At 37.9% G+C, this 24,337-nt stretch overlaps 2 protein-coding genes across 2 annotated transcripts; both read left to right on the top strand.

Annotated features, from left to right (window-relative positions):
- The first annotated feature begins 567 nt into the window (after positions 1-567).
- Positions 568-15,706, top strand: LOC124644917 (glutamine synthetase 2 cytoplasmic-like). The gene is made up of 8 exons (XM_047184592.1): positions 568-707; positions 10,026-10,080; positions 11,382-11,579; positions 12,397-12,558; positions 13,466-13,679; positions 13,788-14,045; positions 14,362-14,501; positions 14,586-15,706. The coding sequence occupies exons 2-8, from the start codon at positions 10,053-10,055 to the stop codon at positions 14,732-14,734; spliced, it is 1,149 nt and encodes a 382-aa protein (XP_047040548.1). The 5' UTR covers positions 568-707; positions 10,026-10,052; the 3' UTR covers positions 14,735-15,706.
- A 3,897-nt stretch (positions 15,707-19,603) lies between these two features.
- LOC124645216 (glutamine synthetase-like) lies at positions 19,604-24,208 on the top strand. The gene is made up of 6 exons (XM_047184998.1): positions 19,604-19,799; positions 20,828-20,989; positions 21,329-21,545; positions 21,652-21,909; positions 22,205-22,344; positions 23,905-24,208. The coding sequence occupies exons 1-6, from the start codon at positions 19,604-19,606 to the stop codon at positions 24,051-24,053; spliced, it is 1,122 nt and encodes a 373-aa protein (XP_047040954.1). The 3' UTR covers positions 24,054-24,208.
- The last annotated feature ends 129 nt before the right edge of the window (positions 24,209-24,337 follow it).

The raw sequence follows: 24,337 nt of genomic DNA, 5'->3' as shown, positions 1-24,337 counted from the left end.
TAATTAGACTAATGTCTAGTCTAGAGGTCATTCACAGGTGTGTACTTTAGAATAATCCAGGTGAACAGTTTGAGAGTGCTAATCAATGTTATCTAACCATCCAAATAATGCTCGATAATTGCTCTAATATCGCATGTTATCCAAATAACTAAGTTATCCAAAAATCTAGATAGTACCTAGACGGATTAGTCTCAAGTCTCAATCATAAATAATGCACTGAAGTCGAGAAATATTCGATAAAACAAAGTTTCAAACTCCGCTGTTACCTGTGCATAACGACCCAATTCAAATTAATGTACCTTGAGCGGGAAGACCTAACTATGGGTGGGAATACTACGCATTTGTCGACGCTCCCTCATGGAATAGCCAGTAAGTGAATGAATTGGTGACAGTTTGACATGCAGTACAAACAATGTATGGGCATGAAGCCCACGTTCAACTTTGAATTCAATTCTATGCACGATAGGATCTAATTTGGCTTGATCAGCGTACTCTGTTCGTACGCTGCGGCGTGCTCCCACCACGGCGCAGGCGCGGGGAGATGCGCGCGCATATATTCACCAGCGCTTCGCCCGAACACCAGTCAATCCTTAGATCGCTAAGCGTAGCGATCGAATCAGTTGAGCGTACCGATACATCGCACTCGAACAACACTACGCTCGTTTGCGCGCGTTACACAGCGTTCGCGTCGGGGGATTCGCATTAAGGTATTGTAAATAAATTATTTATCGATGAGAAAGGCTTCGGAATATTTTTTTGAATATATCGGAGTGAGTTGGACGTGGTAAACAATTGATCGTGGTGCTCGTGCCGGGTGTGGAAACTCCCCGGCGGCTGGCAGCACGTGCACGCGCCGACCACCACCACCGGCTGCAATGCGAATTGCATCAGCTCCGACCAAAATATTTGTAGTTGACACCAAATGCGCTCGCGGTCTACCTGCTTTGCGAACTTTGTATGGCGAAATTATTCAAAACAAAACTAGCTCAGACGAACTATCTCAAAATTTTTATGTGTCCACGATTTGATTCTCGAACTAGTTTATAAACCTAATTATTGTTTGCTATATAATTATTAAAATTTAGACATACAAGTTTCAGACTTAAAAAGTGTTGTAAGAAACTTCGTTGGTAGGGTTAGCTTTGTGGAAATACTGGATCGCTGTCAGAGATAAAAAATCGTTAACTTGTTAAACATTTATGATAAGGAATTAAATAAAAACCTCGGGAGTTTTTAAGTCACAAGTTGTTTTAAAACCGAACAGTGCAGACGGGCATTTAACGATCTGTAAGTAACATGTTCAAGTAATGTTGTGTCTATTTAATTGAATTGACATTAAAACGTAATAAAACTTATATCGTATTTATGTTAATTTAATGAATATCGATGTAAACAATGAGTTAGCAAACGTCTCAGTATGGAGTATAGCTCTTAGCTTGACACAGAATAACAACGGTTACCATTAGCATGTATAATTACACGTTTCTATGTAAATAATTATGTTTCATAAACAACCCTAAAGTTTCTGTTTTGCGCACTAACTTACAGCTGCGGACTTTTATAAACGCGATCACACGTAAGTCGTTCGCTTGGAAATAACAATATTTTTAATTGTGTTTTTCCATGTTTACAGAGTTAAAAATAAACTTATGCAGTGTTTCACTTGATAACACTTAAGTGGCGGACAAATAAATAATTGATGGTAGGTGTAGGACTGAATTATAACAGTAAGGATCAATAAATTCGGGCCGGTGAAAGTCTTCGTATCGCGACAAAAGTGAACTTTATATTTTTGGACTTATCTAAGAATTTGGATGATAAGAGCATTCGATTAAATGCTTAGCTACAGACATCACACAAAAATAATTATCAAGTGTATTCAAGTAATGTTGGCACTAAAGTTGTGCTTGCTTCGTCAGAGGCGATGTTGTGTGTTAAATTAAAATTAGATTCTTATCGTTATTGGCATGTGTTGAAACATTACCAGCTATTTTTCGGTCGGTTAAAAAATGTTGAGCGTTCATCACGTGCTTATGCAATGATCGTTAACTTACAAAATGCAACAGCTCGATAATTTAACGTCATTAAAATTTTGTAAAATTAACAGAATTTCGCTTTCTTTTAATAGTAGTTTTTTAGTAGTAATTTGTGCTTTGTTAAGTATAGTAAGAGCATAGTAGTAGTAACTAATTTTGATGAAAGACATATTTAACTAAAAGAAACGTTCGTAGCAAAAATATTCTGCCAGACAAATTCCATCAAAAACCATCAATTACCGGCTCCCCCAAAAGTGCTGCTAGTAATATCTGAAACTAAAACTGAAAGCTTTTCATCAAACACGAAATCCGGGAAAGCCATCTATCAAAAAGGTGTCTATTGAACCTTTTTTCGTTTCGTTAGCGCGTCGCAAAGCCCACACTGAATGCCGCAAAGCTTCTCTCTAAGCCAGCACAGTTTCAGTGAGCACACTTGAATTTACGAATTTGGGAAAGTAATAAAATGAGAGAAAAAATCCACATGCGCCGGATGTGGCTCGCTGCGTGTTTCAGTGTGTTCAGCTCGGGCGAGAGGTCAGTCACATTCTACCGAGTCACGGGTACGCTATCGCACGACCGTACGCCGACTTCAGGGAACTCCCATACAATAAAAACAAAGAAAATAATGAATCACTGCGTTCTAAATCGTACGGTCGACGCGTAAATAAACCAAATTATTTTTGGAACCCAAAACCTTCAATCGTTACTGCGTGTATTTAAAGCGGAGCCAGATGCTGGTACAAAACTCTTTTACTGTTTGAAAATTGGATATTAACTAAATTATATTCGTCATTTATTTTTCTTTGATTGGGCTTTACCTCGGAACCTTTTCTGCGTTACTAAATTGTATGTATGTACCTATAGGTACAACCGGTGGGCCCTTCACAGTGAAGCAAAGTGTGTCAAGGGCTTTCACAGAAATGCCATGCACGGTATCGTAAGAAATACCCTTTATAAAACTAACGTTACAATTTTTTGTGTGGGGTTCAAACACGTATGTTTTGTTACGAATAGTTCTTCATTATAATATGCACAAGAAAAATAAATATAAAATATGTAGGTGACCTGTAATTTTCGATCTAATATTAATGTTGTTTTAAATGCGAAAGTATTTGCCTGTTTGATAAAATATAGGTCAATAAAGTTGCGTCGAAATCACGAGTTACTTTCTTACTATGAGTATTTACAGTACTTAGACATATCATGCTTATCAACGCACTTAAACAGTCGGCTAAGCATTACCTTCGCATCAAATTGACGTTCAGAAATTGAGAATTGAATTATAGTACGTACTTTCGCGTTATAAAGTTAGTAAACACTCGTATAAATTGTTACTATTGCAAATTGAAATGCAGTTCAATTAATGGAGTAAAATGCTAATTCTTAATTGGAAAATAGTAATTGAGATAACGCATTCATTCTTTGCTCTTATTACTTTAAAACGGTTAAGTAATCATGCTAAAACTTAAGTGTAGCTAGACTATTTACGTTTTTTTATGTTGTTAAAATTCATAGGAACACTAATGTGGTGGTATAAGTATGAAATGCTGATCTTATTTCAAGAATTTTGCCGCCTAAGAAAGTGCGCAATAAAATATTCAAGTAGGTACGTAATAGCTACGTAGTATTCTATGATTCTATGGAAAATACCTACAGACACCGATTACGGCACAATCAGTACTTAGTTGTCTTAACGAGTATTTATTCAGTTAGTCTTGAACTCAACTCTGTCATTATTTGAAATGTCTGCTCCCACGGTGGGCTTCCCCCTGTTTCTTAATTACTTATAAATACCGATATTATTATTACATTTATTAATTAATGATCGATAAGTTAATGCTAATGAGATGTCATTTCAATTAAACAATGGAGAAATTATGGTTCTTTGAATGGAGCACACATAGGTGCTTAAGTATTAATTAAACTTTGAAAATAATGAGCATAAGCCTTAGCTCGAGTAACTTTTACCTGAACAATTAAAAAAAGATAAACACACAACAGTGTGACCTAATTACGATTCCACGTACAGGTTTCTTGTAGGTGGTACAACACTAGCCATTTAAATCGCATAATTACCGACCAGCTACTTAATACCCCCGGTAGACTTCCGTAAACGCGGCATTCGTCCACCGTAACCTCGGCTTTACAATTTCAATATTGATTAACAAATAAATTATGTTCGCGTCCAAAAAAATCTTTTATAATCTCCGAACAAAAAACTGTTAAACGCAGATTATCTACGTATAAGAAACCGGTCTACGCGTGCGATCTAAAATCCTCGGCGAAGTTCTCTTATCGTTCATTAAGCGAGGGTGTTCTAACAATGTTTTGACCGTTATCAGTGAGCCGACCCGTTGCCCCCTTGACCTAAATACAACTGTGGACGTTATTGCGTAAATCGTCAGTAATCTTAGCCTTTGATACAAATAATCAGGCCATTTACGTTACTAAACGATGTGTTTGTTGTCGATGTTATTTGCGACAATAATGGTACGCTTATGCTATGGCTTATCGATCTCATCAGATATCCAATCAAGTTGAATCCGAGCTTGTATTGTACCTATGTAGGGTAGTGCTGTAGTTACAATCTATCGATATAGGTATGGTTACTCAGTCAAGGAACGTAGAATATATGAGAACGTAGAGTATATAGTTTTGTATTACTTGGAACAAACCCATAATAGAATGATATAAAATCTTTATGATTTACTGTTTGTTAAGATAACAGACGTTTGTAAATCTTCAGTTATTTTTATTGAGTAAACTAGCCCAAGGGCCAATGCAATCGCTCGGTTCTGATAAATCTGAAATAGCGGGAATTACATCATCTTCTGCGATACTAAAACTGTTTTGTTCTAGTACAAAAGCAGCTCTTTGTTACGGTATTAATTTAAACTTAATATTTTGTTCACATATTTATTTTTCTAGATATCAGTTCCATTCTTAAAATACAATAACCAGAAAAGATAAAAACTGTTCATTAAATTGGTAGTAAAATAATTGAATTCAACTTTATGAAGAAAATTTTATCCCAGCTGATTCGTCGTTTTACCGTGAAATAATATTTAAAATATCTCACTTCCCCATTTAAAATCATGGTTCTAGATGAATTATTCTTAACCAAAAATCGTTCTGGCAACTCGTCTTGTAAAATAATTTTATATAATTACGAGTGCCATCAACACAGTTAACTAGATCTCGTTTTTCAAATTAATACAATACGTGTCATTGCCAATAAACACAAACGGTGAATTTCGATAATCTATTTATGTGTTGATTTGCTCTATAAAATAGACATAGGAATTTGACCTTCATTCATGTCAAAATTTTATTTCTAGTAAGCAAATTCAATCAGATGAATAGATTATTAGTAAGAATGCAAGGTAAACTTATTCTTTATTGCCAATTTAAAACATATGTTCATACAAACGCATTACAAATTGATTACACAATAAAGCATCGAACAGTAATGTTGTGAGGTTCGACTACTTAATATCTTCAGGTCAAGATCGTGAGGTGTCTCGCAAAAACACTTAATAGTTCCAGTTTTCTTAATGACGAAACCGTTTGTTCGGGTATGTGTCATACGGTGACCTATTTAATCATACGATAATGACATAGTTAAAACGTTTACTTTATAAGCGAGATTTTTTGTCGTATACATATATGTATAATATGAGTTTAATATAATAGTAATGAAATATACCCATCATCCGGGTATAATGTAGCTTTCCAAATGTGAAAGAATTTTTCAAATTGGTTCAGTACTTTCAGAACTTTTACAGTGGAAACAACAAATACAAAAAAATCCTTTGTAACTAGGGCTGCCATCCGTCCGGGTTTCCCCGGATTTGTCCTCGTTTTGAGGCCGTCCGGGGACCGTCCGGGCGGGGTTTCAAGAAGTGTCCGGGGAAAACCCGGACACTTTTCATGTAAGGAAGCACCTCATTGAATTTAAGTATATGATAATAGTAAATGGATTACAAATGAAGTATTATTTTGTTAAAAAAAATCGTACTCGTTCGGGGAAAAAATGCGATTTACGCCAAATGTCCGGGTTTTTTAAATGTTTGTCCGGGTTTGGCGAAATTAGAGATGGAAGCCCTATTTGTAACTAATATAAAAGTAAAGATTACACAAAATTACTTTGTTGCAGATTTTTTTACATTATTATTCATTTTAAGTAAAAATTCTCCTTATTGAAGTGAACCTTGAATTCTCTAATTATACAGTTTCCTCAATTCGTGTTGCCCTCGAGATTATATTAATAAATCTGGAGTATCATCCGTATTTGAATGCTTGGCAAAGTGCATCATCACGTTCTTGAAAACTGCACACAAAGGTATTTAAACTGCTTAGACATCAATGACCGAATAATTCTTGCTTTAAAAGTGAAATTTTATCATCGAACTATAAATAAATGCACTGTACTTTCTTTGTTAGCAACGACATTGTTATTCATCGCAAATGTTACATAGTTAAAAATATTTTTATTTTATCATGATATAAATTGTACTTTCAATTAATCTGTAAAAAGATGCTTAAAATCATTCGCGTAAATAATTATACAATGAGCTACGTAACAACAATAGGAGCAGAAGCACAATAAAGACGGTCTACGTAGACGATACTGATATGCAAGGAAGTGGAAGTAAGTCGGAAATAATGGACGGAAACAAGCGCCGACGTTCTTGCCTTGTAATGGCGCTGGTTCATTCACGCATTATATGTTTTTTTCCGCCCATAAAACAAATATAAACGCGATCTAAATAGTAAATACGCAGCCACCCGTCCCGACTAGCTCCGGGCATGAGTTCAGCACTCGGCGCTCAGCGACCGAGCACGCACTAAACCGAGTACGCTGCGTGAAACAGTCATCGCCCTCTTTTTAATAATAAGGCCAAGAACTTGAAACTGAGTGTAATACTAAACAAAACACAGCTGCACAACAAACAATGAGTAACTCAGTAGGTGTTCAAGTTCGACGCATAAAGCCTTTGTGATCCCATCAGTAGCAGCTGCTTACGCATGAACATCACATAGATAGCCAACGTGACTAGCGCGTAGGCTTCACGAGAGAAGAACAATACTAATGAAGTTCCACTAATCAGTCAGATGTCACGCTCCAGCTCGTGAGCCATTGTGAACCAGCCATGGCCAGCATATTAAATACAAATAACATATGTGTAGCACTGTACCTCCCCCTGTCAACAACGTATTTGTTCTCACAAAGAAAAATTGCGTCACTTTAGTTATCATCGCATCGGCATAATACAAATGAGCCATTACATTAACCCACATAGATATACCAGTGACATGTAATATGTCAACACTTGATAACGGAACAGTACATACGAAAACATCGATGTATTTGTAATTACACTGAAAACAAGAATCACAATGAGTGTTTTATAAATAGTGTTGTGGCACGCTTCGAATTTGATACTATCGTTCGGCCATTCAGAGAATGCGTTCCTGACACGTCGCGATTGAACTGACGACGTAATAACATTCATTGATTATTGATATAATAATGTTGTTTTAATGCTCCTCAATTGTTAAAACGGTAAACAACCAGCAAAAATATTTTTATCGTAACTGCAACGCCATTGCAAAGTTACGTCGTCAGTTCAATCGCGACGTGTCAGGAACGCATTCTCTGAATGGCCGAACTATATCCGCATGCATTTCCATACTGACGTCTGCATTGTCCATAGACTTGAAAATTTTGACGTAGCAACCATAATCAAACCAAAATAATATAGATGTCGTTCATTCACGATACACGAGGGAGATCATAACATATACATATTGCAGTATTTCTATTATTATCTATAGTTGGCATGTAACTAATGCTATTGAATTACTATCGCGCCATTACTGTCAGTGTGACACCTACTTATTTACTTATATAATTATTAATTGTTTCATTAGAGATGTTTGTTCCTGTTCCTGTTTGCTCTGCTGTCAAATATTGTTGTTCTCACAGTTCGATTGTATTTGTCGTTAGAAGTAATTTTCACAGAACATTACTAAATATGTACTAATACGGTAACAGGATCATGTATAAATTGAATTCCATTAACACTTAGTCAATGACATCTTCGGCTGTCACCTACTAGTAATAACTAGAAGAAAATGGTTTTGGTCTTGAATAATGTTTGAGAGTCGTGCATATAGCGTGGCTTCAAAAAATTAGCGCAAAATATATAATTTACTTAGACAATTTTCACTGCGATATTTTTTTATGTGGATATTGGAAAATTAGTGCGTTAGCCTTCTAACATTTTCAGGGTCAAACGGTGCGTAAAGTAATAACCATGTTAGGCAAACGCTCGATATAATGTGGTGTACATACAGCCCGCGCTGAATAGCAAACAGTTTTATGTTAATGGCTGTTACTGTTTATCGATCGCATTGCTTCTTACTCAATTAACTTTTAATGCAACAATAGGCTATATTTTTATCATAATAAGACTAGTAAAACAGATAAATAAATCCTCGGTATTCTCCGTAAAGCTTTATTTTCGAAAATAAACATCATTGTTTGTTGTATTTTACCACGAATCTTGTTTGTTTGTAATGAAGCATCGTGTAAATATTCATAGCAATAGCTTCGATAGCAAGAAGCCCGCAGGTGGTAGGAAACTTTCCGAGCAATCGGGAATTTTCCCCGCATCTGAAACATTTGGCAAAAGCCATCGTTTGCGGGAACTCATGCCTAGTTTATTACTTACACGCACGTACTAATCACGCGGTATGCTTGTGCTTCCGACGTTAACAATTTGTTATTATATAGGTATTTCATGAAAATGTACCGAGAATTTATGTAATTAAAAAAGAGCAACAACAATATCACACTGCATGGTGAAACTCGTTTTGATTAATTATTTAATTTTGCGTTTTTCTCTGATTAATTATAAAATTTAAATAAAAAGTTTTCATTTTAAAATAAAGCCTCGTAATTACAAAATTAATTATTTAAAAATGTAATATACTCATCAAATATAGAATTCTTTAGAGATGAAGGTCAAACATACCTCTTCGATCACTAGGCGTACGTTGCCTATTGCGTGTGACGAGTTGTACGCAAACGCGCTCGCCACTATTTGGGCAACGCTCCAATCGATCTCGTGAAATTACCATCGTTACACATAAGCGCTTGGTTATTTTATTGACGCCTAGTAACAGAGAAACAAATGATATTTTAATAATATTACTATGTTAATATAACACTAATTATATCGATACTGATATATAAAGAGGAAAGATTTCATTGTGTTTGAATCGCATACGCTCCGGAACTGCAGAATCGATTCGAATAATTCTGTCCCTGTCAGGGAGCTACATTATCTGCACTGAAAATGAGCTTTACGTAAATTAGGGTTCTCCAGATTTATAAAGCGATAAATATCGACATAAACAACAAAGCCATATAAACGTGTGACACGACAAACAATTTTTTTTTTAATAAACGATGACATAGGCATTTTTAATATATTCTCTCTCAGAATGTCAAGGAAAATATATATTAGTTATGTAAAATATTCAAAGTTGTTGGCGAAAAAAAAAACGATTTGACTACATAATATGTGACATGATTGTTTATAAACATACCAGTCGTATTCCCCGCAGTTTCACCTGCGTCCCGTGGAAACTAAACTGCCCGCAACGGGATAAAATATCGCCTATGTTACTCGGGAAGAGTATAGCTTTCTAACAGTGAAAGTAATTTCGGAGCCTTTGGGCTACAAACAAACAAACGAAAAAATGTTTCTTCTTGAATAAATTAATATACGTAGATGTACAATTGTACATACGTACCTACCATTTTCACTATGTTATATCGTGATTGTTACCGCTAGCGATTGTCACATGTTTATTTAAAAATATTTCCTCCATAATTTTAAGGATATATCTGTCATAATTATAAATGTTTAGTACTCTGTCTGTTCACAACAACTAAACGTACCTTTTTTTTTGTTACAGATTTGTACGTTTTTATAAGGCGTGAAGATGGCTGATACACACGCAAAAATAGAAGGTAAGCTATTGACAAACTCTCAAACATTGGTACTCAATATTTTGAATAGTAAAAAAACTTGTTTAAGGATTATATTTTTTATTGCCGAAACGATTTTAGTAACACCACAGAAAAAAACAAAATTACGAGGGTCGATAAAACAGCACTATACTTAGTTTCTGACCTGACCTTTCTACAGTTTCAGGCTCTCTGAAAATTTTATAACATGCACTCGAGTTAAAGTACCTTCATCAATTCACGTGGGACTTGTGTTCATTTGAAATTCGAACACTAATTGGGTCGTGTAAATAAATGACTGCTGAAGCCAAAGCTTCTATTTGCAGTAAAATTATTTCCGTCCAGTTTCCTACGCCTTTTACATTTTATGAAAATATGTAAAATTATGAGCTTGTTTATCTGTAAATCATAGAGTATTCCGTGTGCCAAAATTCACTTGAACATGTAAAATAGATTTTATGGTGCAAATATGAGTGGTATTGCAGTATTTTTATAACCCGTTTACGTACTAGGTTTTACATTATTCTCTTGTTCAAAACTTTCCGTAATAATTCGTTTGGTTTATCATAATGCCCTGCCTTATCTCATTGTCTGTGGTCGGCATCCTCCGGCCTATATCCTTGTCTTATCTTCAGAATATATGAATGCGATTTATAGTGCATTGAAACACACTGGAATATATTTCTCTTTTCTCTTTAACTTATTGTCTTAAATAAGAAGTAAACCTGAAAATCTGCGACTTTTAAGATAAAATTTTCAGAAGACAGGCAATAGGTACATACAATAGAAATATGTTAATATATATACTTATTCAGTTGCTTCCAATTGCATAAACAGAGTAACAATAAAATGACACCCGTGTACATTTTATGTACTTGCGCAAAAGAATACAGGATACCAAGTTATATTTTATTACTGCATTATAATATTGAAATGTAATATGGCCTTATTAATCGCGACCTCATCATTCATCATAGACTAGTCAGCTATTGTTTCAACTAAATGTATATTTTTCCTCAATGTAAATCTAATTTAACAATGAAGTGCCACTACTAGCGTCGATTTTACCTGCTGTGGAAATGATGACTGACAGAGACCCGCACGATTGGTGCCCAAGTTTATACCTTATGAAGTAAAAATTCTTACTTCATCAGCTTTTGAAAATGGTTAATGGTTTCCAAAATAGTAAAGAACTTCACACTTCGAAAAAATACACTTTAGAATACAACTTTATCTTTATTCAGTAAAACATCATAGAAACCTTTCACAGAGAATACTAAAATAACCCATTAATTGTTCAACAGATAACCCGAAGATATTATCGGGGCCTGTGCTCACAAACTCGCCTAACGCGGTCCTGTCCAAGACCCTGTTGGGGAGGTACAATGACCTTCCGATACCCGCGGATAAGATTCTGGCGACATACATCTGGATCGATGGAACTGGCGAACACTTGAGATGCAAGGACCGTACCTTGAACTTCATTCCTAAAGTACCTAAAGGTATGTACCGAACTTTAGCCTCTATATCCGTAACTGTAGGTATCATTATCCTTTAAATATTTTTCAGCTACATATTTCCGCTTAAATGTCCCGGAACTAAAAAACTCGGTCAACTTTTTAATTCATGAGCTAAAAACATGAGCAGTTTTAACATCGCGCGTTGAAACTAGTATGGTTTTATTACATCCTCATTAACAAGCTAATTAGCACAGTTTAAGTAAATTGTTCGACCTTCACGAGACGAGCTCGACTGTAAACAGGATCGTGTTTCACAAAACAATGTTTTACGTTCATTTTAATAAAGGGATCATTCATTCAATTTGTTTGTACCATTTTAACTAAATAAGTTTCTCATTCAACGAATTACGCTTTAACATAAAAATACCGTCAATCAAATAGTGTACGGTTTTCATGAATATCCACAGAGACAATGCAAGCGCGAATAAGGACTTTTTGATGAAAACTTAAAAGGTTTCAAAGCAATATTGTGGACAGCAGTCGTAGAAATGTAACATTTCATTCAGTGCTCTTAGTTCATTGGAAAGTTGTTACCAGTAAATTAAGTGTCCACGTTTATACAGAGGCTCATTATTGTAATTGTATTTATTTTGTAGTAGCTGTTTCCCGCGGTTTCACTCCGATACCTGGAAATTTCTTCCCGTATTCGGATAAAATAAAGCTTATGACACCCAGTGAATGTGTAGCCAGAATGTTTTAAATAAAAAATCTGTAGTTTCTTAGCCTTACAAACCAACAACATTATAATATTAGTAGAGATGTAAACAATAGTGGTCTAAATATTAAATGTTGTTTTCAGATCTGCCTATCTGGAACTTCGATGGCAGCTCTACGGGACAGTCTGATGGACACAATTCTGATACTTTCCTGTATCCCCGTGCTATCTACAGGGATCCGTTCAGACGTGGCAACCACATCCTTGTCATGTGCGACACCTATAAGTACAACATGGAACCTACAGGTACGTAATGTCCTAATTAATAAATTTGTAATAAATGAATAAATTATTAATAAATTTTTGTATAATACATCCTTTTCTCATGGCACGAGAAAAGGTACCTTAAGGAATTTGGCGTTTAGGTCATTTAGAAATACGAATTGTACAAGTTTGATTAGACAATAGAACACAGTGTCGTAAGTGCCAAAGCCCATAAGGTACCTTTTGTCGTCGTTGACACATATAAGTTCACAAGATATACATGAGTACATAGGTTGATAGACTTAACTCTCCCTAGCGTGATCCTATCGGGTAGTAATGAAGTTTGCCAGTAAGCGTTGATGCGATAATATTCATTTGAAAAAAATATTTTCTTCATGACAAGAACATGTAAATAAAGACTACTGAAATGATTAATAAAAAAGATAAAGTTTACCCAAGAAAAAAATTGGTACCTACCCAGTTTTTTTTTGGTCGTATTCTTGTACTTCCTAGCTGTAGGTACCTGCCTATTTACGTTTATCTACATACAACACGTATTAGTCATCACAGGTTAACAATCGTACCAAATTACGAATACAAATATGTTAATTCGAGGGCACGACCCTATATACAAAATGTAGTATTGATTTGGTAACGTTAGATTTAATTACATAAATAGGTACGTGCCAATGTATCAAAAATAATGAAAATTAACAATTTACACGTACCTACACGTATTATGCTTGATTCTTGCAATAGTTGACAGTCATTTGGAAATATTACTATGAGCGCATACCTACTAGATTAAGTGTAGGTTTAATCGAAGTCATAGGAAAACTACGCTCGGTTTATTCTCAGCGATCACGTTTCCGTCATCGTTGCAAAACGTGTTCTTTAATCATTACTCCAATTTTAAACAGATTTTTAACAAAGTTGTTTCGTTGCCTAGGAACCAACCACCGCATCAAGTGTTCAGAGGCTTACGAGAAGTGCAAGGATGATGAACCCTGGTTCGGTATCGAACAGGAGTACATCTTGTTGGACTCCGACCTGAGGCCCTTCGGATGGCCCCCAGGCGGCTTCCCACCACCACAGGGCCCTTACTACTGCGGTGTTGGTGCCAACAAAGTTTTCGCCAGGGATCTTGTTGAGGCTCACTACAGGTAAATTTTACACCCATTTTAGAAAACATTCTTCTTGAATTTGATTCTTCGAAAAATCTTGTGTATCGTAGCCAAGGCATTAACGTGAACGTACGTTTAAAATTACAGATGTTGTCTGTTTGCTGGCGTTCCTATTTCTGGCACCAACGCTGAGGTCATGCCCTCTCAGTGGGAGTTCCAAGTTGGCCCCTCCGTGGGTGTATCAGCTGGTGACGACCTCTGGGTCGCCCGCTACATCCTGAACAGGCTCGCTGAGGAGTACGGAGTCATAGTCAGCTTCGACCCCAAACCAGTTCAGGACTGGAACGGTTCTGGTGCGCATACCAACTTCTCCACCAAAAAGATGCGTGAGGACAACGGTATTATGTAAGTATCACGACCTTTACTTAAAAGGCTTTCTTTCAAACCGGTATTGTCCTTTAATGGTGTGTGAAATTGCTTGCAGTATTCATTAAGTCATTCGTGTTTCTCTTTTCGAAGTTCCGGCTTATATTTTTTTTGTTGAAAACTTACCGTGATTCCACATAACGAACTATAATTATGTCGGTCACTTCACCGATCGATTAATGACTCGTTAAACTGAAAACTCAGACATAACTTTCCAACTTAATTACGAACTTGATAACTGGGTCATAAGTAATGTCCCACATACTGACTTACGATATTTTCTTGGTAATTGCAGTGAAATCGAGAAGGCGATTGACAAGCTGTCTAAAGTTCACATGAAACACATCAAAGTGTATGACCCTCGCGGAGGAAAGGACAACGAGAGACGTCTGACGGGTCTTCACGAAACAGCCAGTATTAATGACTTCAGCGCCGGTAAGTTACCTGACCCTGATTATATGAAGACTATTGAAGACCTGATCCATTTGAGTTGGTTTTTGACTGTTGTTTTGTTTACAGGGGTTGCCAACCGCGGCAGCAGCATCAGGATACCGCGGACGGTGGCCGAGGAGAAGAAGGGCTACTTGGAGGACCGCCGACCGGCGTCGAACTGCGACCCGTACGCCGTGATCGACGCTCTGATGCGCACCTGCATACTGAACGAATAACAGCGGCGCCGCTCGCCCCAGGCCCGGCCCGAGTCCACACTCAGCTAGCGACCGCATCACCAATAATCCGTCTATTTTGTTCGTGCCTGGTTGCCAACGCAAGCTGTATGTACCTGCACCAAATGTGCATTATAAAAACCCCTCTTCCATTTTAGTGATATACATATACCACAAACGCAACACCAACTTACTTTCTTTTGTATAGAACATTTACCCAATATATTCACTAGCGACAAATCGAATAATATATGGCCTATAGGTATTCAATAGAATAGAGTAATTAATTTACAATAATTATACAGATAACTGAAATAAAATGATAATAATACCGACACGTGATAGAGGTAGTGCGTTTAAAAGGACCATATAAGATATTAATATATTGTATAAGTAGGTAAATATTTCTACGAATATTATGTGATATTTAAAAATTGTTATTTTGATGTTAAATAGTTTAATTGTATACAAATAACCACATATCATTATTTTTAACAAATTCATTTAATGCATAGTTGCAAATTAGTTTTAGTCAACAAATAACCCGAATGAGAATACTTGAATTGCTTGACATACTTTATGTACTAACACAAGAGAAACTAGATGATTGTCCGAAGTAATAATGTTACATTAAGGATCTACCAGTATATTGGTACTAACGGTAGTTGACCGTGCAAAATAACATTTGCATATTAGAGTATAACGTGATGGGTAACCGCAGGAGCCTTTTAAAGTCCAAGCACTTATGAAATATGTCTATAAACGTGAACACCGTGTATACTCGTGTAGAGCACAAAATATTATATTACTATTGTCTGAGTAAAATTATTTATGCTATTATATGTATAAGATGTTTAAATTGTTTTGCATGCATCGGAAATTGGTATGAATTAACAAAATGTAAGTGTATAAGAAAATGTTGTTATAAAATACGAGATATTATAAAAAAATAAAGATACTTTGTTGTACTAATTATGCTTTGTTTTTAATTTGAAAGTGGCTACCTACATAATTACTTTAGGCGATTATCACACTGCCCCACATCGTGCAGCGTAGCGCGTGGATGCATTTTTTTCAAGCAACGGAAAAAAACGCATCCACGCGCTACGCTGCATCATGCGGGGCAGTGTGATAATCGCCTAAGTGTCACCTCCTCTCATCTAGATACAAACTGAGTATCTTTTTCGTACTACAATAATGTTTCACATATAGGAAAGACCACAAGTAAACTAGGGCACAGGGTAGGTCAACAGGTGCTATGAATAGCTGTCCTATTATTCCAATTCAATCAAAATTAAATAATTATTTATTTACTACGCTATCTTTGCTGAAAGGACAATGCCAGGGTCTGGGCTCAAAGTTTGCCCAGCAGTGGGAGTAGTTCCAGCTGGTTCCATAGTGCACTCTGAACATGAAATCCAAATATTTTTGAAATCGGTCCCAGAGGTCCCGAGAAAAACCGGTTCAAATGTTCTCCATAGATAGTCACTTAACAAAGCGTGAGCCATTTGCCCAGTAGTAAAAGTGGTCGAAATAGGTTCTTTACTGCACTGTTAACACGAAATCTAAATATTTTGGAAATCGGTCCAAGAGGTCCCGAGAAAAACCGGTTCTAATGTTCAACTTGAACAGTCACTTTACAAAGCCCAAGCCGTTTGCCCAGTAGTGGAAATAGTTAAAATAGGTTCCTTACTTCACTCTTAACACGGAATCCAAATATTTTTGAAATCGGTCCCAGAGGTCCCGAGAAAAACCGGTTCAAATGTTCTCCATAGATAGTCACTTAACAAAGCCTGAGCCATTTGCCCAGTAGTGAAAGTGGTCGAAATAGGTTCTTTACTGCACTGTTAATACGAAATCCAAATATTTTGGAAATCGGTCCCAGAGGTCCCGAGAAAAACCGGTTATAACGTTAAACTTGAACAGTCACTTTATAAAGCCCAAGCCATTTGCCCAGTAGTGGGAATGGTTAGAATAGGTTCTTTACTTCACTCTTAAGACGGAATCCAAATATCTTTGAAATCGGTCAGAGAGGTCCCGAGAAAAACTGGTTCTCATGTTAGCCAGCCATTGTTAGCTAGCCATTTTAAGCAGCCACAAACCTAACAACCTTCTTTTCTTGAAATAACATTCAGATAGTTAGTGGTTTCACTGTTAACAGGATAAAATAACAGAAATAGACGTTTAAAGGTAATTGTTGTTTCTCTTGCTTTTCAGTCTCTATCTACTACAATCAGTCCTAAGTTCGTGTAGCGTCATGCAATTAATATCCGTAATGGCAATGGAAAAATCTTATCAGGACGAATAAAATAAGCTCGAACACGAGGTAGTAAATAGTTACCGTTGAGGAGTTCCCTCGTCTCACTGTCGTCTCCATCGGCAGGTCAGGTCTTAACCTCCACAGTTTTGTGGTGTCGGAGACATATACCCGAATGACAAGTTTTTATTCGATATGTGCTTACAATTTCCGAGAGTTCCCTATTGTTTTAAGGTTTCTATCACCAGACCCTGGACCGAATAACAAAGGAACTATTTGGAAAGTAAATCCTTTCAAACAATAAAATGATTGTTTAAATCGGTTGGTAAACGACGGAGTTAATATGCACGTACTTACGTAAAAAGAATACAAACGAACTGAGAAACTCCTCCATTTTTTGAAGTCGGTAAAAAAAATTCTCGTTCAATACCTCGACCTCGTATTTGTCGATTAATATTATAATGCATTTCAATTAAGGTAATAAAAGTGGAATAGTTAAGAGTTCGTAAGGATGTTTTTCGTAATATTGATTATGAGTCAAACCAGTTTTTCTCAGGACTCCCGGGATAGATTTCGAAATATTTCGGTCTGGGACCTATTATAAGCCTAGGGAACATAATACACTATGCAGTTACTGTGGGCAACTCTTGAGCCCAACTTCCATACAAAGAATAGCATTGTCCTTTCAGAATTATTACGCCATCTATTCAACTTATCGTCTAACAACGTGCTACGACATTCGTAGCAAGTTGTGTTACTACGTAGTTTTAAAATACGAAGGTAGATGTCGTTCTCCTCCTGAAACGATCTCCTACCCCTTCCTGCGAGCCTAGTAGAAATTTCAGTATTATGCCAGCGCAGTGTATTTCACATAAGGCCAGCGCATTGAGCCCGCTATTTCGTGTTTCTACCAGGACTTTATGAAGCGCGAGGAGGTTCGATTTGCAGAGCGCATGTCACGGATTGGCGCATGCGTGCTAGGGCTAGGGGGTGTTACCTTTCAATGTCATTTGACTTTCACAGCCCGTGAGCACCGCACGCTAATTTTACAATATGACGCTATGATTTTTTATGACTTTTTTCTGTTTAATTCAGATTGGTTTTGAGTTGAAATGTAGGTATCGACGTCTTAGAATGAAAACCTCGGAAATTCATTTTTTCTCAATATTTTTTTATTGCATTTCTTGGAAGATAATCGTAAAAAATATGGAATATTAATCCTTATCCTGAAAAATGCATTTTTCTCAAGATTTTTTTATTGCATTTCTTGGAAGATAATCGTAAAAAATATCGAATACCATTATCCTGAAAAGTTATCTCTTGCACTTACGAGGTTTTCACTCGAAGGCGTCGGTATCTACTTCTAAAATGGATAACCTATCTGAAGATTTTATTTTCTAATTCTTATAGCCGTGTCATAGACGTAGGTCAAGGGCTTTTTACGTGATAAATCCTATGTTTACCGTAGCGTTTCCGGGGCTGTCTTTTGTTTTGCTGATAATGCAGCATTGCTAAAAATACTAATCTACTATATAAAAATAAGTCCGGTTTTCCTCCCTGACGCTATAACTCCAGAACGCACGAACCGATTTCCACGGTTTTGCATTCGTTGGAAAGGTCTCGGGCTCCGTGAGGTTTATAGTAAAGAAAATTCAGGAAAAACAAAAAAAATATCACCAAACAATATGTTACGTAAAACGAAGCCATCTGGTGGCGGAACGGAGTTCGCCGGGTTTGCTAGTGCCTACTGAAATCTGATTTACATGTCAAACTTTAGAGTGGATGCGTTATTTCTTAGGTCTTGTATGAAAAAATTGTCTTGTTGTCTGAAGAACTATATATTTACTTTTACCTATGTAATCATCATCATAAAGAAAGCCTTGTAAGTATGGTAAAATACAAACTCAGTATTTAATGGCCTTTATGTTTATTTTTAAATCAATACTTTGTCTAAGCTATGGGCGGTAATTGTCAAAATTAAGTCAAACTCATTATTTGTTATTGATTTTGTGTAATGTTTCTTTAGCCCAATAATTATGCTAAATCAATAAAGTCGTAAATGAAACTAGTTAAACAGCAAACCGGTCAAGTGTGAGTAGCACCAGGGCTTTACACAATGTACTCAACGTATGTTGTACGCGACAATCGTATTGGTAGGTAATTTTGTAAGAAAACATAAGTAGGTTAATCATAAAACAGATAATAATATGAACTTCGTCCTTGCTAGTCACGTTTTGTCCTAATTTCAAGTAGGTACTTACCCCTGTTTCTATCCACAAGTCGAGATTCTATAAAATCATGTTACACCCCAACTTTGCCCTCAAAAGATTGGTGGCAAACGATTCGAAGATATAATGGATGCCTGAGAATTCCATTTTAGTTAGAAATTTAAATTAGTTAGTGCTTTACATTGAGCAACTGCCGATCTGACCTCCCCTACCCAACTACCTGAGCAATCCGATACCTACTTATGTAAGTGGTTATCAGACTTTCTGGCTTTTGACTGCTAAACCCGTAATGGCTGCCAAAGTTGTTCAAAAAGTTCAAATATGAGCAAATATTTACTCACTTTAAATATATTTACTCACCTTAAATATATATGTATAATAGATAACATGGTGAAGAATGTGGGACGAATACACGGTAACCCCCCTAAGGGACCAACTTTAATGGACAATCCTCTTGGAAAATACTTCAGTCTCCCAGTTCCTGATGACAAAATTATAGCCACATATGTCTGGATCGACGGCACTGGCGAAAACTTGAGATCCAAAAATCGCACGCTGAACTTTCTACCCAAAGTACCTGAAGGTTTATTTCCACAATTTCTAATATACTAGCTTTTCCTCGCAATTCTGTTACTACTTCCCGTAACTGGATAAAAAGTAGTCTTTATCCTCTCCCAGGCTCTAGATTAAAATTTACTAGAATTTATAAGATAACGCTAACAGAAGATATACCTACCTATAAATAAGATACTAACACCCTTACCTACTTATAAAATCTCTAATCACCTTCTAAGCAACATTTTAACTAATCACTACTTAAAGTCTTAAGTAGTGATTAAATGTTAGTTAAGACATGCTTAAGCTACGTTTATAAGTAAGAATTTTCTTAAACAGCCCTTAAGTATTAGTTATATTTAATTCACGTTTATAAGTAAGGCTGTAATAAGTACTTAGCTAAGTGCGACAAAATTTGAGCTGTTTTCAAATTTTACAGATAGATTTACAACCATAATGAACGCACGCGATGAGAAATTGAGGGAAGAAGCGTATAAGGAACTGAAATATTCCGAGCAACACAAATATTTGCCACCGTACTTTTCTCCAAGAAATCTAGAAAATATTTTCAAAGTGCAATGCAGATTGCGGGCCACCAGAAACATCGGCTTTTTTGATGAGAACTTGAAAGGTTAAATATTAATTAGGAAAATAAAGTAGCTAAAATATAATATAATTAGAACAGAAAGCATAAAATAAAATCAAGTTTGCGTCAGTTGGGGGAGGCCTAGCCTAAAAGTAAACTGACTTTCAAAATCCATCCTTCTGATGAGTGATTGTTATTAGATCAAGATTCTATGATAGGTGGTCAGAGTTTCAATCTTCTGAAACCCCATAATTTCAAACAAACGGCCCTACTCGTTTTCTAATGAAAGGATCCTACTTAATGACGAGGTTCTACCAAAATGGTTCTGCAAAAATGGTTATAATAGTGTTCGCTAGAGGGAGTAGACCAGAAGAAGCATTTGAGTTGTAATACAGATTCTAGGTACCTGTATTTCTTGATGAAGTAGGTATAACTCCATTATTCAAACTTGCTCGTGTACTATTCAACAGATCTACCAGTTATGTCGTTCAATGGTAGTGCTACTCGACAAGCGAAAAGGACAAATGCTGACATGTACTTATTTCCACGCGCCATATACAGGGATCCGATTCACAGAGGACGAAGCATCCTGGTTATGTGCGATACATACGATACGCAATTACAGCCAACAGGTGAGTTAACATTACCTCTATATCCTGATGATCCAGAGCATAAAACTAGGTGATATTTGCTATTTTCATAGCCAAGATAATTCTTCTTCAGCCTTTTCATACTCGATTACCCATTTTGATAACCTTATTCGGAGCTCAATATTGTGAAAGCAGTCTTGGTTTGTAAGTATTTTAGGGTGATCCAAGTGTTCCCTATATGCGTAAAAATAAAATAAAAAACAGTACGTAAGAAGGTATTAACAGTAGATTTGAGAAAAAAAAACCTTCACCTCATATAAGCCTAAAAACTCGAGAAAAAAAGTAGCCAAACGTTTTAGATTCAATTTGGTGTATCTACAGCGACCAACAACCGAGTCCGTTGTGCCGAGGCGTACCTAAAGTGTGAAGAAGACGAGCCGTGGTTCGGCATTGAGCAGGAGTTATTTCTGATGAGTGCCGATGACATGAGGCCGTTAGGATGGCCGTACAAGGGCTTCCCGGAGAGATCATCGCGGTACTACTGCGCGGTTGGAGCCGATAGAACATTCGGACGAGACCTAATGGAAGCGCATTATAAGTCGGTTTACAAATCTATAAGTTGTTAGAAAACACTAGATAAATTAGGGCTTGAGAACACGCGCTGTTAATTTCATTACAAGTAAACTTATGTTTCTCTTACTTAGATGTTGCCTATACGCTGGCATACCTATCGTAGGCCTCAACGTGGAAATGGGTCCATCACAATGGGAGTACCAGGTTGGCCCGTCAGTTGGAGTGAGTGCCGGCGATGACCTTTGGATGGCTCGCTACATCCTACAAATTCTAGCCGAACAGTATGGAGTCGAAGTCAGCATGAAGCCCAAGCCACTTCCAGATTGGATGGGTTCTGGAGCACACGTGAATTTTTCTACCAAACTAATGCGCGATGTTGACGGTATTGTGTGAGTAGGTTTTGGATATAATGTATTAGTAGACAAGTGGCGCCTGACTTCACCGCACTCCGTACATCTTTGGTTGAGACATAAAAATATAAAAATGAATCCTTGGTCCAAAATGTTTGAACGGCTCGACCGATTAAGCTGAAAATTAGAGGGAAGGTAGCTTAGATCCGGAAGCAGGACATAGGACATAGTTTTATCACCATCCGGCAACGGGAAGCGCTTATTTTAGAACGCGAATGGAAGCTAGTATACAATAATTCTATTACTACAATACCAAGTATTCTCGCCGTTGCAGAGAAATCGAGAAGGCTATTGAAAAGCTGGGCTATGCTCATCAGGCACATCTGAAGTTGTTCGACCCTCACGGAGGGCGAGAAAATGCCAAGCGTTTGATTGGTAGCCACCAAGTAGCTCATTGTGATGAATTAAGCGCTGGTAAGTAATCCTGGCGAATAATACCTACTAAGTATGTTCTATTTCACTCACGACTGCGTCCACGTAGGTAATCACATTACTCACGTTTTGGGCGGATATGGTTCATACTCTGACTCAGTCTAGCCTTTTCTCTACTATGTTAGGGTTGGCTTCTATTCAAATCGAGTGCAGCTCATTACCAGTCTTTTACATGGAGACGCTGCCTATCGGACTTTCTAGCTCCTGACTATCCTGGCGACCCATACTCCCACCGGGCCTCGCGAATCTTCTCATCTTGGTGAACTTAGGGCCGGCGCCCACTGCCGGCGTGGCACGGCATGGCACGGCAAAGGATTTTAATGCTAATTATAATCATTTTGAATCTTATTTCAATGAGTTTAGAATCTATGTTACTTTATTTGTATACCACGATGCCGCGACGTGCCGCAGGTTGCCACGGCATGACGCGACGTGTCGCAGGATGCCACGGCATGACGCGACGTGCCGCAAGATGCCACGGCATGACGCGAAGTGCCGCAAGATGCCACGATATGACGCGACGTGCCGCGAAACGTATGGGACACTTAGAGGTCTTTTTTTTTCCGACGTCAAAAATCATCAAATGACCCCTCCCGCTGTGGGTTAGCAGCGGTGAGGGAGTGTCAGACTCTTACTGACTAAAAACCGTCGTGTTTCGTCAAAGGCCTTTTATGTACCAGGGCCGCGGTATCTCTTTCGAACAACTCGCAGCCCCGGCAGGCCTTGGCCCTGCTGGGCCCCACTGGGGTTGCTGACATCTCTTTGAGGAGCGCGTGGAACAACGCGCGCCGTCGACACGGGTCTGTCGTCTAAGCAGACAGAGGGACGATGAGCCACCCGAACTCACCGCCCACAGACCCACGCCTACGGTGGCCGGGAGTCATCTCGCGACACCCGGCGCCCATGGTGTCTACCTGGTCCAGCGCAGCGGCCGGGATGAGAGGTGCGAACTCTCTGGCGTTCCGCCTCCTCCTTCTCGAGCATGACCGCTTCGCAGAAGGAGGCGACGGCATCCCATTCCCTCTCGCCCCGGACCATGGCCTGAACCAGGGCCGGACGCGAGAGGTCGCCGCCGCCCAAAGCCTCGACGAGGACCCGGCGGTGCCCTTCCCACGCAGGGCACTCCTGGACTGTGTGGTCCACCGTGTCCTCGGGGCGACACTTAGGGGTCTAGGAATTATGATTGTTAGCTAGTTGAAATAACGTTGAAACTTGTACAACATTTCGGTGGCGCAAAACTGATGAATGCCAGAGTGGCTGGGCTTTCAGATGGATGCCACGGCATGCCACTGCACGCCGCGGGATACCACTGCATGCCGCGGAATGCCACTGCACAACCTGTCGTGTCATGCCGTGCCACGCCGTCAGTGAGCGCCGACCCTTAACGTGCCTTTGCCGTGAAACTTGCCATGACAAGATGGGGTGGCCATTGCCCTACTGCCATCCTTGGGCCTACACGCCAAGCATTGCTAACCTAGTATAGCCCTATATCATACTCGTTGCCGCGTTATTTTGTAAGCTTCATAGTGATCTTGTTCGTAGGGGTCGGTGAACGACTAAACAGCATCAGGATACATCGGAACATCGCTGTTGACAAAAAGGGTTACTTCGAAGACCGTCGGCCTGGGGCCAACTGTGACCCTTACGTTGTTGTGGACGCTTTGCTTCGAACATGTGTGCTCAACGAATAACTGAAACATCTACATGCAGGTGATTTAAGTCATTTTTTTATGATTTCTGATGTTAGCTAGCTTCAGCACCTCTAAAAGCACTTTTATAAAGCTTTAAAACTTTCTCCTTTTTATGAAAGAGATAAAAGTTTAATTGAATACATTGTTTACCATTACATTTCTTTTATAAAAATCTTTTTAACTGTCCTGTTCTACTCCCAAAATACTCCAATTCATTTTCAGTCGTTTAGGTACTGCGTGTGTATTGGCCTGCGAAATCACAACTTAAATAATGTACCCACAAA

Source organism: Helicoverpa zea, chromosome 31, assembly GCF_022581195.2.
Source record: "Helicoverpa zea isolate HzStark_Cry1AcR chromosome 31, ilHelZeax1.1, whole genome shotgun sequence".
Lineage (NCBI taxonomy): Eukaryota > Metazoa > Arthropoda > Insecta > Lepidoptera > Noctuidae > Helicoverpa > Helicoverpa zea.
Note: the sequence above shows the minus strand (reverse complement) of the source record. Positions and strands in the feature narration are given on the sequence as shown.

Coding starts and splice junctions, on each gene's coding strand:
- LOC124644917 (XM_047184592.1), top strand. CDS start 10,053: ATGGCTGATACACACGCAAAAATAGAAG. Junction 11,580..12,396: donor CATTCCTAAAGTACCTAAAG/GTATGTACCGAA, acceptor TGTTGTTTTCAG/ATCTGCCTATCTGGAACTTC. Junction 14,502..14,585: donor TATTAATGACTTCAGCGCCG/GTAAGTTACCTG, acceptor TTTTGTTTACAG/GGGTTGCCAACCGCGGCAGC.
- LOC124645216 (XM_047184998.1), top strand. CDS start 19,604: ATGGTGAAGAATGTGGGACGAATACACGGTAACCCCCCTAAGGGACCA. Junction 20,990..21,328: donor TACGCAATTACAGCCAACAG/GTGAGTTAACAT, acceptor GTGTATCTACAG/CGACCAACAACCGAGTCCGT. Junction 22,345..23,904: donor TTGTGATGAATTAAGCGCTG/GTAAGTAATCCT, acceptor TCTTGTTCGTAG/GGGTCGGTGAACGACTAAAC.